This window comes from Sarcophilus harrisii, chromosome X, assembly GCF_902635505.1.
Source record: "Sarcophilus harrisii chromosome X, mSarHar1.11, whole genome shotgun sequence".
Classification (NCBI taxonomy): domain Eukaryota; kingdom Metazoa; phylum Chordata; class Mammalia; order Dasyuromorphia; family Dasyuridae; genus Sarcophilus; species Sarcophilus harrisii.
Window position 1 is genome coordinate 82,166,292 of NC_045432.1, and position 12,797 is coordinate 82,179,088.

Genomic DNA, 12,797 nt, shown 5'->3' on the forward strand with positions numbered 1-12,797 from the left:
TCCCCCCCCCCTTGTCCGTCTGCTGGGGCAGCCCTTGCTAACTTAGCCTTCACAGGGACCCTTTACCAGCTGCAAAGCGCTGAAGGCCCCGCCCTTCCCAAATGTGCCCTCCCACCCCCAGAGCCGCTTCTCACCAGGCCCCGTTTCACCGTGAGCTTGGACAGCCTTTTCCAGGGAGCCCTCGGGGACGTGAGTCCCCTCCTCCAGCCCGACAGATGGCTCGGCGCCCGCACCCCTTGGGGCTTTCCCCTCAAAGGCGAGAGCTCACGCCACCTCTTCGGGGAAGCCCTCTTGGCCTCGGCAAGTACCATCCCAGGCTCCGATCCGGGACCGCCACATGCCCTCTCCTCCGTCAGTTTGGGAAGCGCTGGAGCCCCCAGCCCTAAGAGCCCCCCCTGGGCTCAGCTCCCCAGGCAGGCGTTATGGCTGCGTCCGGGGGCTCCTCCGTGGGCTGGGGGCTCCCTCTTCTCTCGGGTTGGTGCGGATCCCGAGCCTCCTCCCGGGATCCTCCCCTCCCGGAAGGTCCGCCACCCGCGGCCCCGGGCCCAAGGCACCCCAAAAGACTCCGGCGAGCCTCCCGGACGGGCCCGGATGTGCACCCCAAAGGGAAGAGGCCCGCCCACCTCCTCCCCCCCCCCCCCCTCCCCCCGTGTTCCCCTCCCTCCCGGCCCGGCCCGGCCGGCCCCGCCTGGCCGCCCCGGCCCGGCCCGAGCCACCTCCAACCTCCTCCCAGCAGCCCGGTGTCCCGCAGGCAGCTTCCTTAGCAACGATTCAGCGCAGGCGCACTCGGACCCCTCAAGGTGGCGAGCCCGGGCGGCTCGGTCAGGTGACACGGCCTGGAAGGGCGGGGCCTGCCGAAGTCAGGCCGGAGCCTGGAGAGGGGCGGGCCCAATGCGCCATCACGTGGTCCTCGAGGTCCGGGCCCGCCCGGGCCCGGGCAGATCTAGAAGGGCAGTGCCCCGTCACGTGTTCCTTAGAGCTCCGCCCCGCGGGGCAGGGCGGGAACTGGGCTTTTGTCTTCAGCCCTTTTTGTGTCCGGTCTCTGCCTTTCCTCTCCCCCTGCCGCCGGTGGGGCAGGGAGGGGAATAGAGCTCCTACCCCATCTGGTGCCTTTAAGTAGCCGGGCCCAGCCCGCCGCTGTCCGTTCCCTCTCACAGAGCAGCGGCTCCCGGCGCGGCCACTTCCTCTCTTCCCTGACCAGTTCTGTGTTTTCTGGACATCCCTCCCACCCAGCCGGCCACCTGGCACTCTCGGGAGCCAGGCCCGAGTGGCAGAAGTGGCTCAAAGGCCCCAATGGAGGCGCGATCCCGAGGGGGTGAGCCTTCCGCCCCGAGAACCAGCCGCCGACCTTGGGTGCAGCCGGCCTGGAGCTGGGTATCCTGCGGTTGTGTCAGATTCCGTTGAAAACGAAGGCCGAGACTTGTCCCTCACCTGGAGTTTAGAATCAGAGGTCCCAGGAATCTCATTTGGGTCCATGAGGTTTCCATCCTGTTCCTGGCACATATTTATTGGGCCTCGGTTCCCGGGGACTACATGGGAAGTGAAGCGTGCGAGCAGTGGGGTCCCATGTCAGACGCAAAGAAGAGGGGGCTGCACGTTGACTTAGAAATCCGGACGTCAAGGTTCCGTTCTTGTTCTAGCACATTCTTATTGATTTTGGTGAAATAGTTCCCAATTGCACTTCCCCCCCCCCCCCGAATGCTTTTTTTTTTTGGCTGAGGCAGTTGGGGTTCAGTGACTTGCCCAGGGTCACACAGCCAGGAACTGTTAAGTGTCTGATGCTGCATTAGAACTCGGGTCCTCCCGACTTCAGGGCTGGGGCTCCCAATTGCATTTTTATTTATTGATTGATTTTTTTTGGACACTTCTGCTCCATAGAATAATCACTGCCAGGCTCAATGATCCTGACATGTTAGTGACCAACCTTTAAAACAGCCCTATCAATGACAACAAAGGGAGATGATGCATTCCCAGCCCATTTACTGCTGGGTCTCGGAAAAATTGGGGGACTGGGTCCCCAGGGGCCAACATCCCTTTAGGAGCCCCTGCCAGGGACGGGTGCCAAGGACGATCTTTTCCTTTCCACCACATGAAAAAGGGGATTGTGGGGATCCCATAAGAATTTCCCAAATCCTTTCTTCATGATGCATATGGATGATAAAGGTACAAACTGCCAAAAATGAGGCGTTGAAGATAACATTACCTTGCAAGCCTGGGTAAGGACAAGGATAGTGGTGCCCTCCACAGTAATAGGCAAATTAGGAAGAAGGGAGGGCTTCAGTGGGGGCTGCAAGAGCCTAAGCTGGCTCAGATCCAGTGGGGGCTGGTCCTGGAAAGACGACTTGTCCGGGGAGGATATGCCTCAGCCAGGAGGGACTGGGAATCTGAGAGGAATCACACTTGCCAGGTAAGCAACGGGGCCCTTAAATCGGGCTGCTCGCTCAGGCAAAGCCACACCCCATCGCCGCTTCACTTCCAGTCAGAAGGTGACCCCATGGTCTCGGCCACCCATCTGTCGGATTGTGACTCCCAGTGCTCCTGCCGCTTCCTCGCTCACCGTCGCCACGGGACGTTGAGGTGGGTAAAAGTGTGAAAACGGTACGGGTGCTATCTTTTGACCAGCACGAAAACGATTTAAGCGAGGCAGACTTGCACCAAGTCATCGGCCTCACTTTCTGTTCCTGTCTTCAGGGTCCAGTGGCGAGGCAGAGCCATCGAACTGCCTGGCAAGGCCTAGGATGCGGCCACCTCGGTGTCTTCATTGTCCTCCAGGGCACCTGCTTCGGCTGCCTCCGTGGCCGTGGAAACCACCAGACGTTCACATCTGCCCGTTCCGCCGGCAAAGTCTTTATGGGATTGGGGGAGACATTTCCCACAATCCCCCAATGGGTTTGAGGACTGTCACCTACCCTCACTCACCCAGGTTTAGCTTGTTTGCCAAAAAAAAAAAAATTTTTTTTTTTTTACTAGGGTGTGGCTACAACACACCTTACAGCTTCCTGGAGCCACAGGTGAGACATGGGAGAGGTGGACATTAAGGAGGCTGAGCAACTCCCAAAAGCCTTCCCAACAGAGGGTTTGTCCTCCTGAACACCCCGTACACCTCCCCCCCCCAACTGTGATGGAACATCATCGCACGGAACTCTTCTCGGCGTAGCGACCAGCTGTGATCGCAGAGGACTCGGACGGAACCTGCTTCTCCCCTCTTGCTGGAGAGCCAAAGGCCCTCAAAGCAGAATGGGCACAGCCAGTGGGCTCCAGTGGATTCGGTCCAGCCCGTCCGTGCTCTCACCAGTCGTGGAGACAGACCACGAGAGCCAAAGTGGGAGCAGGGAGAAGGCATTAAAGTCAGGTTTTTAAAAGTTGGGGAGACTGATCCACAGAATGACCAAGCAGGATTCCAGAGGCCTCTGATGGCACCTGCTGCCACCCCCTGCCCCGACTGAAGGGCTCTGGGCGCAAAGTGAGACATACTGCTTTTAGACCTGGCTACTGAGAAATTGTTTTATGTGACTCTCCAACCTAACGGGGGCTTGTTTTTCTGGCTTTTTCAGTGGAGGGAAAGGAAAGTGCCATGGGGAGAAGGCTATTTGTTGGAAAAGAAAATGGAGGGACAGCTGGGTGGTGCAGTGGATAGAGCCCCAGCCCTGAAGTCAGGAGGACCCGAGTTCAAATCCGCCCTCAGACATTTAATACTTCCTAGCTGTGTGACCCCAGGCAAGTCTCAACTCCAGTTGCCTCAGGAAAAGAAAAGAAAATGTAATCATACAAAAGGTCAAGATCCCCTACAAAAACAGAGCGCTTGAAGGCACTTTTGCCCCCTTTTAACCTTTCGCCATCTCCCTTGTCTATCACATCCTAACTGCCACCCTGGGCCCTTCCACAGCCCGACCTTTCTTTCCTCAGTCTCTCATTTTGCCTTCAGGTGTGAATGGCATATGTCCATCAATGAAAGAGCTGGATTAAGGTCAGGAGTGTGCCGGAGCCAGTTCCGGCAGAGTCCCCCCATTGTTTTCAGTGTGATGATTTACTATAACCTCAGAAATGAGGGCATTTGTGGCAGTTGGGAGGCGCTGCAGCTGATAGGGAGGTGCTGGCCCTGGAGTCAGGGAGAGTGATCTTCCCGAGTCCAAATATGACTTCACTTACTGGCTATGTCACCCTAAAGCAAATCACATGGGCCTGTGTGCCTCAGTTTCCTCATCTGTAAAATGAGTTAGAGGAAGAAATGGCAAGAAAGCCCTAACACAACAATGAGACAAAAAACAGATCGAGGATTGACTGATTTGAGGTTTGCCTAGACTTAAGAAAGTGATGGAGAAAAGGTCAAGGTTGTCAGCACTGCTTGGGATGGGGCTGATTCTAGTGCCAACACCCCCCCCCCCCCAAGGAAAGTTACTGACCACAAAAAGACCCAGAGGCTGCCCTAGTTATCACGCTGACTCTATGGCTCTATGGCTTAGGCGGCACAGGCCCTTCGGGCAACTGAGGGTAAACCAGTGAAGTGGGCTTTCTCCTGGTTGGGGCCCGCGTGAGGTGGGAGTGGTGCCGCTGAGAAAGGGAGAGAGGGGGGCTTCGCGTCAGCCTGGAATTATCCTATCTTTTTGAACTCTAGCTCAGTGTTGTGAAATGGTTCAAATAAAACAAAAGCCTCTGCTTTGTCTCTAGTTTCTTACGGGATTGATTTGCTTTTCACTTGTCATGTGAAGGATCTGTTTGCTAGTGAAGCTCTGGACCAAAGCAGCGCCATGACAAGGTGCCCCGTGCCGGCCTGGCTCGGCCATTCCCAGTGCTCCGCACCTTCCCGCGTGCTCTTCTGGATTTCGGCTGCACCGTGTCTTTCTCGGGTGTACCAGGTGAAGGTCAGCTGCTGAGGCCGGATCTCACTCTCTGATCGTCCCTCGGGATCTCGGCAGTGCCACCACTCTGTTTTTCTTAATTGTCCACGGTGTTGGAGTGCTCTTTGCCTTCCACCGCGTCGCCTTTGGTGTCGCCCTCCTTGAGATGCCTTGTGGGAGGCCGGGCTCTTGTTGCTGAGGCCCAGGGTGGGAGCACACCTCGTTTGGAAACTTGGCCCGTGGACGATACTCCGTGCCCCAGCACGGTGCCCAGAACGGGCTGTGCTCAATTCTCATAGAATTATCTAAACTACTCAAAGGCTTCGAGGACACTTTTTTTTTTTTTTGTTGTTGTTGTTGGTTTTTTTTTTTTTAACAAGTGCACGTACTTCCAATACAGAAATCCAAACAGTTACTGTTTGTATATCGTGTCCTTGCTCCAGCACAGTGGGACCGACTCGGGGCCCAAAGCACTCCAGCGGCGGGGAGGGCTGTAGCTGTGCAGACCCCGGAGGCCTCCTGCAGAGCAGGGCCAAGTTGGGCCACAGCAGTGCTCAGAGCAGGTCTGCTAAAGGGCAGGAGAGTTCGAGTCCTTCTGTCCTGGCACAGGGGGTATACTTCTGGAGCCCACTGATGGGGGCTGAAGAGTAGGGAGAGATGCCAGCTCCTAGGAGGCCAGTTAGAGAAAAGAGAGCCCTGGAAAGCGGAACGGCAAAGGCAGGCCTGTTCTAGCTCACCGCTCACTATGATGTCAAACCGGCCGACCCTTCTCCACAAAGACCACCAAGGCGTGGCAACGGGCAGGAGGCGAGAGGATCTGAGAAGCCCTCAGGTCCCTTCCAACAGGGGCATTTGATGGGTGTCCTGCAACCTCCTCTCAAGCTCTGCCCCAAACAGATTCAAATGTCACTGGGAAACATGGAACGAGATCCACCCAAATCCAACGTGGCTGTTACCGGGTGGCTTTCTAAGTGTGCTAGGTAACCTACTCCTACTCGACTTGGATACCGTTCTTCTAAGAGACCTTGAGGAACTCACCTTTCCGAGGCGGAAGGGCCAGGAGTAACATCCCAGCCCCTCTTCGCAGGCAGGGCCAGCCAGCTTGCCCTTAAATGGTACTGAAACATCCTCTAGGCCTGGTTAGCAGAGGGGTCCAAGAGCTGAGCCCACCGCCCCCATTTCCTCATTCCCCGAATACAGAGCAGCCCCAAGAAGGGTCATCACGGGCAAAGAAGCTTCACTCAGTTCCAAGTCAACGCACTGCTCCAGGGAATGGCCTCTTGTGGCGGCACAAATCTCCCTTGGTGAACGAGTACCTTTTTACTTTTAGTTTTCCATCATCAGACCTAAACTAGCAGGTGCTGGCCCGAGAACTGGCCCGCAACAGCTTCATCTCCTATGTCCGGGGACATCGTCTTCGCTTTCTTTGACAAAATTCTGTTCTCGGGCTTGATTTAGCTAATGGCTTATGGACGCCACTGGGCTTTAAGAAACAAAACACAGGTTTGTGGAGCTGGAAGGAACTCTGGAGATGAAGTCTAAGCAGTTTGCTTGGCAGGAAGAAGGTCAGCAGAGCCCAGGTGGGAAAGCTTGTGCCCCAGGTTACAAAGGTGTTGAGTGGAAGCTAGGCCTTCTTGCTCCAAAGCCACTGGGCCTCTCAAGCTCTAACGAGTCTGTATGTAGCCTCAGTGCCCCCTCGAGAGCCATCACCCCCCCCCCGAGCAACCGCTGGCTTGCGTCACCATGACTTCTCAGGGCCCAGAAGGGTTACTAAAGTCGAGGTGACAAGAGCTTCATGAGCTCAATATCCCGGTGTCCACAGCAGGGTTGCAGCCAGTGTTTAGAGAGACTTGACTCCAAGATGACTCAGTGAGAATTCACTCCACTTTGGCTCAAGAGGGCAACAAACTTTCAGGTCTTTATTCCCATAAAGATGGGGTTATTACGTTATATTGAATATTATGTGTAAATGTATATCATTATATTAATATATTATATTTTAAAAATAGGGTTATTCCCATAACCCTAACCTGAAATCACAACCTATGGCCATTATCTCCTGGCTCTGGCACAGGAAGTAGGTGACAACACTGAGGCTGCCAGTGTGAGGCAGGGCCTGTCCCAAGCGTCCTCCTCTTTCCAGTGTCCAGTAACATTTTCCCTCCCATCTCCCTTCCCCCCCCCCCCCCCCCCCCCCCCCCCCCCCCCCAGGGATTCATCGGCAATACGTGACTCTCTCTTTTGGCCGTGACGACAGAAAAAAAGACACACATAGCTTTCAGAAACAGCTTTAAATGAAGAGGGAGAAATCTGGTGACGAAAAATCGGGAGAAAAAGGGCCAGGTTGTTTTTTATTGGGGGGGGGGGTGTTGTACGTGAACTGGAAGCCAACAATGACTTGGTCTCAATGAACTAATTTCTTGGGAAATCAGAAGGGGTCGATCCCGCCCTCCAATCCAACCCTCATCTCTAGGAACGGCAATCCCTTCCCTGAGGTATGTCACACTCCCTGAGATGATGTGAACCCCCGACTAGCCAGCCCCAATCTCGAGAGCAAAGCTGGGGGGTGGGGGGGCATTGAGGGCTCCCCTGCCTTGAAGCACCAGCTCAGAGAGGTAGTGAAAGTCAGAGTCCAGTTCATTCCCCCCAACACAAGGATCCAAGAGTCCCCCTTTTCTCCCCATATTCTCCCCTCCCCACCCCCTATGGCCTGATGGCTTCACTGGTACTGTCCGTAGCCTGGGTAACTGGGGGGTGGGGCAGAACCTTCCTTGGGGGGCAGCTGTCCAGGATCTTCCAGGAAGGGGGGTGCTGGAAAAAGACAAAAGAGGGGAGAATGGTAGAGCTGAGACAGAGAAAAAGGGAGAGATGTGAAGCCAAAAAAGAGAAATTCAGGAAGCAGAGACTAAGGCCCAAAGCAGGACCAGCGGGAGAAAGGGAGGAGCGATGGCCCCGGGACAAATACGGGAGGGGAGGAAGGCCGAAGGGGAGCCCTTTGGGGAGATGGCAAGCTAAGAGACGGATGTCAGAGAAGGCCGAGCGGAGGAAGGAGAGTGAAGGGGCTGCAGGAGAGTGACTCACTGTTCCGGAACTGCTGGGCTGTGTAGCGGGTGAGGAGGATGCCCACACCTTCGATCAGAGCCAGCAGGATTCCTCCCATCATGGCCGACCCAACCATGGCCAGGGGCCCACCTGGACAACAACGGGAAGCGAGTGTGTGACCGGCCCGATTCCCTCGGGGCCTCTTGCCCTCCCCGCCTCCCCACAGTTCTAAGGCCGAAGAGAGAAAGAAGAGCTGGAAGTTGGGGAGAGAGAGGGAGGGAGGGGGGTTCAAGTCACTCACTCCGAGCCGCCAGCACAGCACCAGTGAGAGCCCCACTAGTGATAGAATTCCACGGGTCCTCCTTCCCACGGAGCCGGACGAGCCCACAATCAATGGTAGAGAACAGGCCACCCCAGACAGCAAAGCTACCTGGAAGAGGAGTTTTGAGGTGGTAGAGAGATGGCGGGCTTGGCATTTGGCACTTCCCTCACTGCGCTCCAAGCCTGAGCAACTGTCCCCAAGTGCAGTCCCGCTTTTGGCATTTCCAGTCTGAGGTCTCTGCACTGCACTCCATCAGGGCCCCCCTTACCTCCAATTTGGGGAGCCCGGATTCTCACTGCATTGATACTCCCTCGGAAGCGGTGCCGGATGCCCTTGGGAGGGAACAGAGACGGGTCATGGACAGGAAAGTGACCGAGGGCCCCTCCGAGCAGTGGCAAGGGTCCCCTCCCACCCCCAGCTTATGTGTGGGTGGGGAGAAAGTAGGAGGACAACTAGGGGATCATGCCAGACGGGCCCTTTGGAGTAATTTATTGGCTTTCCTTCCCAACTCATTGGCATTTCACAGGAAAGGGGAAACTGAGGCTTAGGGGACTCACTACTGGGGCATTGCGGAAGCCTTTGACAGCCTGGAAGACACCTCCCCCGATGACTCCCATGGTGAAGGCCCCACCGCAGTCGTCCACAATCCTCCAGGGGCTGCAGAGGTTCGGACAGGGGGTGAGAGAAGTCTGAGGTGCGCTGGAAGGGTCTCCCTCCCCTTGCTCTCATCCCTGAAGGCCTCTGGGAGCATCCCCAGCAGTGGGAGGGGAGGAGAAGCGAGGGGAGGGGCAGAGCCAAGAGGGAGGGGTTCCCCCTAGTCGGGCCTGTCAGCTGCCTAGCCACGGCCCCTCCTTCCCCTTCCCACTTGGAGGGGTCCCAGCTCCCTCTGCCCCCCCCCCACACACACACAGAACGGGACGAAGCAGCCGTGGGGGAGCAGGAGAGGTCAAGCGCCCAGAGCAGGCACGAGCCCTCCCCCTCTCCGCCTCTAATAGAAAGGTCTCGGGCCCAGGCCCGGGACAGACCAAATGTGGCGCCGCCGACGGGGGGAGGGGCTAGCGATGAAGGCCAGACTCCCCCTACTTCGGGGCTTCAAATGTCGGCCCCGTCTCTGCCTCTCCCTCACCCTACCGCGTACCAGGGCTCACGCGCGTACTCCTCCATTGCCCCCTAGCTCAAGCGCCTCCGTCAGGATTCGGGCGGCCCACTCCGAAGGCGACCGTCCCACCCAGAAGCCTCGCAACTCGCCCCTCTCTCCGACTCCTCCCCCCTTCCCGCCTCTTTCTGCACTCCACCCCTAGGACCAAGAGAAGGGACGCCGATGTTGCTGGACGCTTGCGCAATCTATCACCCTCCCCTGTGTACTAAAGGGTTGCCGGGGCAACTGTCGCGCGCGTTCATTGGCTGCTTCTTCCCTTGGCCCCTCCCCAATGTTCCTCTGCGCGTTTACTCATAGGTCGTCTTAAGAACCAAAGAAGAAAGGAGAGCCTTCCGCGCGCTCTCACAGGCTACCTGCCCGTGACACGTGACGAGAGCGCCGAGGGGAAGGCCGAGTCCGCACAGGTGCGGGCGAAGAAACCTCCCGGAAGCGAGGATAAAAGCGGGGGGGAGGGGAAAAGGAGTGTGCGTAACCGCTACACTCTCTCATTGGCTGACGAGCACGCACATGCGCACAAGTGGTAGGGCGAGGGGCCGGCTGGACTTGGAAGGTCCTAGCTAACAGTCCGCGAGCCACGGTGGGGGGTGGGGGAAAGGCCGAGGTGGAAGTGACGTCACCTCGGCGACTGGACCCGGTAGCTTCCCCCTCTAGAACGCAGAAGAGAAAGGCCGGTTGCTCTGCGCTACCTCTGTTCTACCGGGCTTGAGTGGGCGGACCCGCCGAGCTCCCCGATCGCCCCCGAACGAACGAACCGCAGTCGCGAGGCCTAGCCATGCCGCTTCCGGTGGCCCTTCAGTCTCGCCTGGCCAAGCGCGGCATCCTCAAACACATGGAGCCCGGTGAGGCGGCGCCCCGCGGGCATCAGCGGCAACCCCTCCCCCCCAATCCTCCTGTTCCCGGGGTGGTGGGGGAGGGTGACGGAGGGCACTGCCAACCCTCTCCTGACCTCAAATCGGATCCCTGCAGAGCCAGAGGAAGAGATCATCGCCGAGGACTACGACGATGACCCCGTGGACTACGAGGGGACCAGGATTGAGGGCCTGCCTCCCAACTGGTACAAGGTGTTCGACCCAGTCTGGTGAGCCCCACTCTGAGAGACAAGAGGCGTCCATAAGGGCAGTTGGGTGGTCGGGCCTCGAAAGGGTGCTGAGGAGATTACCAGTAGAAGGGGGGGGGAGGCTTTGAGGGAGTCCTCTCCCAGAGGCCCGGGGCTCACTTTCAAGGCTTCTTGCCCAACCTTTCAGTGGCCTTCCTTACTACTGGAACGTGGAGACCGATCTCGTGTCTTGGCTGAACCCCCACGATCCCAGCTGTGTCATCACCAAGGCAGCCAAGAAACTCAGAAGCAACTTGGGTAAGCCCCTTGCCCCTCCCCAGGCCCGGCTTTTGGTAAGGGAGAGGACGTCTTCTTGATCCTATCGATTCTTGGCTTTGGTGTCTCAGATCTAGAAGATAAGATGGACCGTGGCTATGACAAGTTGGAAAGGGAAGAGATGAAGGAACGGCGGTACCACCGAAGGGAGGAGTTGGCCCCCTACCCCAAGGGCAAGAAAGGTGGGTGTCGGCGTGAATGCGGCCCCGCACTGGAACGTCCCCAGACCCCCCCCCCCCCAACGCTAGAGCTCTAGAGGTGTTCTCTGGGCCGTGTTCTAGCCTTGCCAGGCTGGCAGCGTGTGGCCTTTCTCTGATCAATCGGCGCTTTAGGCGTGGAGACACAAAACCCCCAATGGTCAGGGTTCTCAAGTTACTCGTAGTCAACTGTGACGATAGGATACGTAGAGACAGCTAGTTACCGGAGAAAGCTAGAGGGAGCATTTAGCACCTGCTGACGAGCAATAACTTCCCAGAAAAGGCAAGATGGGAGCCAAGCCACAAAGACAAGCTGAGAGACAGGAGGGAGGGGGGAGGGCGGAGGGCGTTCCAGGCCCAGGGAAAACGACAGCATCTGCAAAGGTATGGGAAGCTCAGGAAGAGATTTGATAGGAACGTCCAAAAAAGAACGTGGGGCTCAGGGAGGCCGATAGTGGAGGACCTTTAAGGCCAGGCTGAAGAATGGGGTTTGTTCCAATGTCAGTATGACTCTTTTTCTCTGAACGTTTCTTTAAAAGGAGAATGACATGGTTAAATCTGTACCTTAGGAAAGCTATTTAATAAAGGATTGGAAAGAGGAGTTGGGGGGGGGGGGGGGGGGGGGGGGGGGGGGGGGGGGGGGCGGGCAGTAGGAGTCAATTAGACTGGTGGAGAGGTAATCTTAAGTGGTGTGGTTGTGCTTAAGTGAGAAATAGGGCAGAGCCTTAGCAGGCGATCAGATGTGTGAAGGAAGGCTGCCACTGGCAGGGCAGATCTGAGGAAGGGAAACACTTAGGACCATCTTGGACATTTTGAATTGGAAACATCCTGCAGGTGAGCGGAGGCAGGGGCCCAAATATAGGGAGAGTTTCTATGACTGGGTTTGTAGATTTTGGAGAAGTGATTGAACCAACAGCAGGAGCCGATCTATTCACAGATGGGAAGAGACTACTATCAGAGTCCCGAGTTGCTCAGGTTTACGATTTAGACCTGTGAGCAAATCACCCCCGCTGTAGAGCATAAGCTCTTTAAAGGCACACCTTAAGAGCTTAATAAATGCTTGCTCGTCCTGATCGGAAAGAGGAAATTAATTTGGGATGGCCAGGGGATAACCGGGTATCATTTACCAGGCAGCTGGTGCCGTGATCCTAGTGTTCAGATCAGGCTTCCACGAGGGGCTTTAGGAGAGAAAAGCAGCCTGCACAGAATTTTGGGGTACCCCTCAATAGTCAAAGGAACCAGAGCCCAGGAGAGCTACTTGGTCAGCATTAAGACATGTAGTGTTGCAAATTGTAGCAGAAGTGGCTCTCTCTGGCCCTTGATTTCCCCCATTCTGGTTGAGAAGTGGACTGGTGGTCTCTAGGGACCCTTTCCATCAGTAACGTGTTGCAAGTGGTGAGCTCAAAGGGGGTTCTATCACCTTTGCTCTCCCCACAGCCAGCCGGAAGGATGAAGAATTGGATCCTATGGACCCTAGTGCCTATTCTGATGCACCTCGGTGAGTACTTTGGGAGGCCCACGGGGTCTCTGCCCTTCTGACCACCGCCATATCGCATCAAATGAGTCACAGGGTGGAGGTAGGACAACAATGCCGAGCGTCTCGCTACCAACTGCCATCCTGTCCGTTCCTCTCATCTCCAGGGGTACGTGGTCTACGGGTCTCCCCAAACGGAACGAGGCGAAGACGGGCGCCGACACGACAGCGGCCGGGCCCCTGTTCCAGCAACGGCCATACCCCTCTCCAGGGGCAGTGCTTCGGGCCAATGCCGAGGCCTCCCGGGCCAAACAGCAGGACTGAGAGCCTGCCACCGGCTTCCCCCAGACCTCCCCAACCCTTGTGTTCTTAATAAAGCGTTTCCTCTCGAGC

The 12,797-nt window shown here is 56.9% G+C and overlaps 2 protein-coding genes across 2 annotated transcripts; one reads left to right on the forward strand and one right to left on the reverse strand.

Annotated features, from left to right (window-relative positions):
* Positions 1–7,114: 7,114 nt before the first annotated feature.
* On the reverse strand, positions 7,115–9,541 carry TIMM17B (translocase of inner mitochondrial membrane 17B). Its single transcript, XM_003774987.3, has 6 exons — positions 9,341–9,541; positions 8,760–8,859; positions 8,471–8,534; positions 8,182–8,310; positions 7,920–8,030; positions 7,115–7,649 (listed from the first exon to the last, which is right to left on the reverse strand). The coding sequence occupies exons 1-6, from the start codon at positions 9,364–9,366 to the stop codon at positions 7,558–7,560; spliced, it is 522 nt and encodes a 173-aa protein (XP_003775035.1). The 5' UTR covers positions 9,367–9,541; the 3' UTR covers positions 7,115–7,557.
* Positions 9,542–9,767: 226 nt separating this feature from the next.
* PQBP1 (polyglutamine binding protein 1) lies at positions 9,768–12,795 on the forward strand. The gene is made up of 6 exons (XM_012553430.3): positions 9,768–10,200; positions 10,328–10,439; positions 10,606–10,715; positions 10,805–10,915; positions 12,368–12,428; positions 12,572–12,795. The coding sequence occupies exons 1-6, from the start codon at positions 10,134–10,136 to the stop codon at positions 12,726–12,728; spliced, it is 618 nt and encodes a 205-aa protein (XP_012408884.1). The 5' UTR covers positions 9,768–10,133; the 3' UTR covers positions 12,729–12,795.
* The last annotated feature ends 2 nt before the right edge of the window (positions 12,796–12,797 follow it).